The sequence below is a fragment of the Halyomorpha halys genome, unplaced genomic scaffold (genome assembly GCF_000696795.3).
Source record: "Halyomorpha halys isolate HHAL.00 unplaced genomic scaffold, Hhal_1.1 Scaffold11825.1, whole genome shotgun sequence".
Lineage (NCBI taxonomy): Eukaryota > Metazoa > Arthropoda > Insecta > Hemiptera > Pentatomidae > Halyomorpha > Halyomorpha halys.
Window position 1 is genome coordinate 807 of NW_027112373.1, and position 3,727 is coordinate 4,533.

At 31.4% G+C, this 3,727-nt stretch overlaps 1 protein-coding gene across 1 annotated transcript; it reads left to right on the top strand.

Moving 5' to 3' along the window:
* The first annotated feature begins 1,392 nt into the window (after positions 1-1,392).
* On the top strand, positions 1,393-3,403 carry LOC106692329 (alpha-L-fucosidase). The gene is made up of 2 exons (XM_014438224.2): positions 1,393-2,838; positions 3,262-3,403. Exons 1-2 carry the CDS (start codon positions 1,461-1,463, stop codon positions 3,270-3,272), a joined length of 1,389 nt encoding a protein of 462 aa, XP_014293710.1. The 5' UTR covers positions 1,393-1,460; the 3' UTR covers positions 3,273-3,403.
* The last annotated feature ends 324 nt before the right edge of the window (positions 3,404-3,727 follow it).

A 3,727-nucleotide genomic window follows, 5' to 3' on the forward strand; every position in this document is an offset into this window, starting at 1 on the left:
TATTAAAATATTCCCAAGAAAGAACTATGATCAGGTTAATCCTCATTCAAACTACTTTTCATAAATTCTGCCCTATGTCTACCTCCTTTGAAATTAATCAACCAGTTATTCATAACTGGGCTTTCAGAATCACACAATGGATTATTGGAAGATTGCTGATTGACCGTGTGTATTAATGAATGGAATATGGTTCGGGTGCGGTCAAAAAAACTCAAATAGTAAATGGGTATACTATTTTTATTTGAGCCTAATAACTATAAAAATAGTATACCCATTTACTATTTGAGTTTTTTTTACCGTACCCAGACCATATTCCATTCATTGAATAATCTTATATATATATATTCTTAACTTACGGACTAATACATTTGTAATACATAAGCATATTTCATAATCCGGAAAAGTTTATTTTTTTAAACTGTTTGAGGTGGCTGTATTTTATGCAGAACATTTGGATACATTTAAAGCCGTCGTCCATGAAATTTTTGAAATAGATGGAGATGAGGTACAGAGTGTAGGAAAGGTATATGAACTAATCAATAATACGATGTTTAGCAATAACCTTATTTTATTAATACCCACCTAAATTTTAAATAAACTAAGCTGAAGCAATTTCAGGAAACAAATCTGTTGTTAGGAGAAAGTTTAGAACTATTAAAACAATTTAAAGAAAGTACATTTCATGTACCAAGGCAAGTAAGAGAAAAAATGAAAGAGGTTTTTAATAAAAATTCCCAATATTAATAAGAAACTGACCATTCTAGGAGACGCTAATATTAAATTGAATGAGAGTGGACTTTAGTTTATAAGCCGTTCTAAATATTTGCATATTTTGGTTTAAATTAATATTCATATATTAATTTAAAATAATTTTCAATCCCTTCTTTTAATTATTTCCTTATTCAGAATATTTTAGTTGTAAATTATTAAAGTTGTCAAGAGGTGCGTTCAAAAGAAAACAAAAAAATATTTTTTTTTTCTTTCAACCGCACCTCTAATCATTTTCTTCATAATTTGAAGTTATTTATGTATATAATTTTTAGCTGTATATATTATTATTTATTGCATATTTTGCTGCATATTATATGGCATATTCTGGGGGTCATTAAAGTAATACCGTTTAGAATACAAGTAATACCGAAGTATTACCTGGAATAGACAGATACCTTTACTTAACCATTCCGTTCATGCACTACCCGCCCCTTAATTCCAGAGATCTTGTAACTATCTGATATTTGATGGAATGTTTAACCAAAACATTTCGAGACAATAAAAAATAGCTATAAATAAAATTAATTGAAGAGTATTTGAGGACAGCGCTGATAAGAATATGCCTATTAAAATGCTTTCTCCTATCTGATTGATCTTATTGTTTTTTGCTTTCGATATATATGAGTACGTTATGATATAATTTTTCAGTTGTGTGGAACAACCTGAATGTTTTTTCAGTATAAGCCAATATGTTTCGAAGTTATAAGCTGAGTTATGTTTTATTTAGTATTGCAGTATTACTTGCCCTATCAGATGCTAAGTATGAACCGAATTGGGAGAGCTTGGACAGCAGACCTTTACCTGATTGGTATGACAAAGCTAAGATAGGAATATTCATCCATTGGGGAGTGTTTTCTGTTCCTAGTCTCACATCAGAATGGTTCTGGTTTGATTGGTTCTATCCTGATCATAATCCTAAACTTCATTCTGAAATAATTAATTACATGAGCACAAATTACAAACCCCATTTCACTTACCAGGATTTTGCCAAAGATTTTACAGCAGAATTTTTCAATGCTACTGAATGGACAGAAATTATAGAAAAATCTGGAGCTAAGTATGTTGTTCTGACAACTAAACATCATGAAGGGTTTGCACTATGGCCATCAAAATACTGTTATAGTTGGAATTCTGTAGATGTTGGGCCACATAGAGACATAGTGGGGGAACTGGCAAATTCCATCAGAAACAGTAAACAAAAAATTCATTTTGGTCTTTATCATTCTCTGTATGAGTGGTATAACCCCTTATATGTAGCTGATCGATCAGGAAAGTTCTCTACTCAATTTTTTGTCAATAATAAACTCTATCCTGAAATGGTAGAATTGGTTGAAACTTATAGGCCTGAGGTTTTTTGGTCTGATGGTGAAGCGGAAGCTCCTAGCAGTTATTGGAAATCGGAAGAATTCTTATCATGGTTATACAATGACAGTCCTGTTTCTGATGTTGTTGTTGTTAATGACCGGTGGGGAACAGATACAGCCTGCAAACATGGTGGCTTTTATTCTTGTGCTGATCGCTATTCACCAGGAAGCCTCCAACAACATAAATGGGAAAATGCTATGACAATAGACAAAAACACTTGGGGTTACAGTAGGTTATCAAATTTGGAAGATTATTTAACAACTCAAGAGTTGATAGATACTGTTGTACAAACAGTAGCATTTGGTGGAAATATTTTGATAAATATTGGTCCTTCAAAGGATGGCAAGATAACCCCTATTTTCCAAGAAAGATTGATAGATTTGGGTAAATGGCTCAATGTTAATGGTGAAGCAATATATGGAACTGAACCTTGGAAAATTTGTCAAAATGACACTACCACCCAGACTGTATGGTATACTACCAAGAAAGGTTCAACAGACATATATGCTATCATGCTCCGTTGGCCTAAAGATGGCTTGTTACATCTTTCATGCCCTTCTATTCATCTGGATAAGATATATCTTCTGGAACTTCGAGATATTAGAGTTCCATGGCAGGTATCAGAAGGTGTAATTACTCTGAAGCTACCTCAAAAGAGCATGGTAGATTTAAATTGGGGATGGGCAATTAAAATAAGAAATGGTAAGCATATACAATTTAGTAATTAATATAGACTAAATTTCAAAGTAAAACTAGTTTAAGGTACATCCTTGCATATTTTTTATATATCAGTTTCTGGTATGTTTTAGTTGTGTATAGATTATTATTGATTTATTTTTAACTTTAATCGAAATAAATAAATTTAATGGCTGTTTTATAATTTTTTTTTTTACAAAATCATTTAATGATGTAAAACCCTAATTTATAAAAATATACAAAAATTGTAATATCTGTCAAATTATAATTAATTTATCAATCAAACATTGTTTGTTGCAATGATATGAAAGATAATTTATTATCTTATCAGTCAATTATGAATTGCCTTTTGTATGTTGATAATATTTGATATTATGTTATGTTTTTGAAATATTAATATCATGGCTTTGTAATTTTAATATTTTTCAGGCTTCAAATGAAAGGAGCAGTTTTTTCTTTTTTGTTGTGGCCAAAAGAAAAAAGTCATAGAATACCTGACTTATGTTTTAACTGTAATTTTGGAAGGCAATGCTTCAGCAAACTATAATAAAACAAAAAATAATGACATGAGTGTTCTGTCTTCTTTTTTTTTATATTTTACCTGTGCCACCACAACCCACTAAGGGTTTTAGTAAGGACGTATGGTTTCTAAACCAACTGTTGTGCAAGGAGGTGATTTGGTCAGGATCATACTTGACCATTAGGTTTTTCCCCACTGATAAGGATTCTAACTTTATAGAGGCTGGGTGTGCCATAGAAGGGTCTCCAGATACCAGAGTTGATTCATGGCTGATATAACAGAATGTATAATTATCTATCACAACCAGACTAAAACCCAGGCCTGGAAGATCGGAGGGTCTGAGTATTGTAAATAATGTATCTATTTGACAAAAAA

Excerpts from the sequence above, each read along its gene's own strand:
- LOC106692329 (XM_014438224.2), top strand. The coding sequence starts at position 1,461 with ATGTTTCGAAGTTATAAGCTGAGTTATGTTTTATTTAGTATTGCAGTA.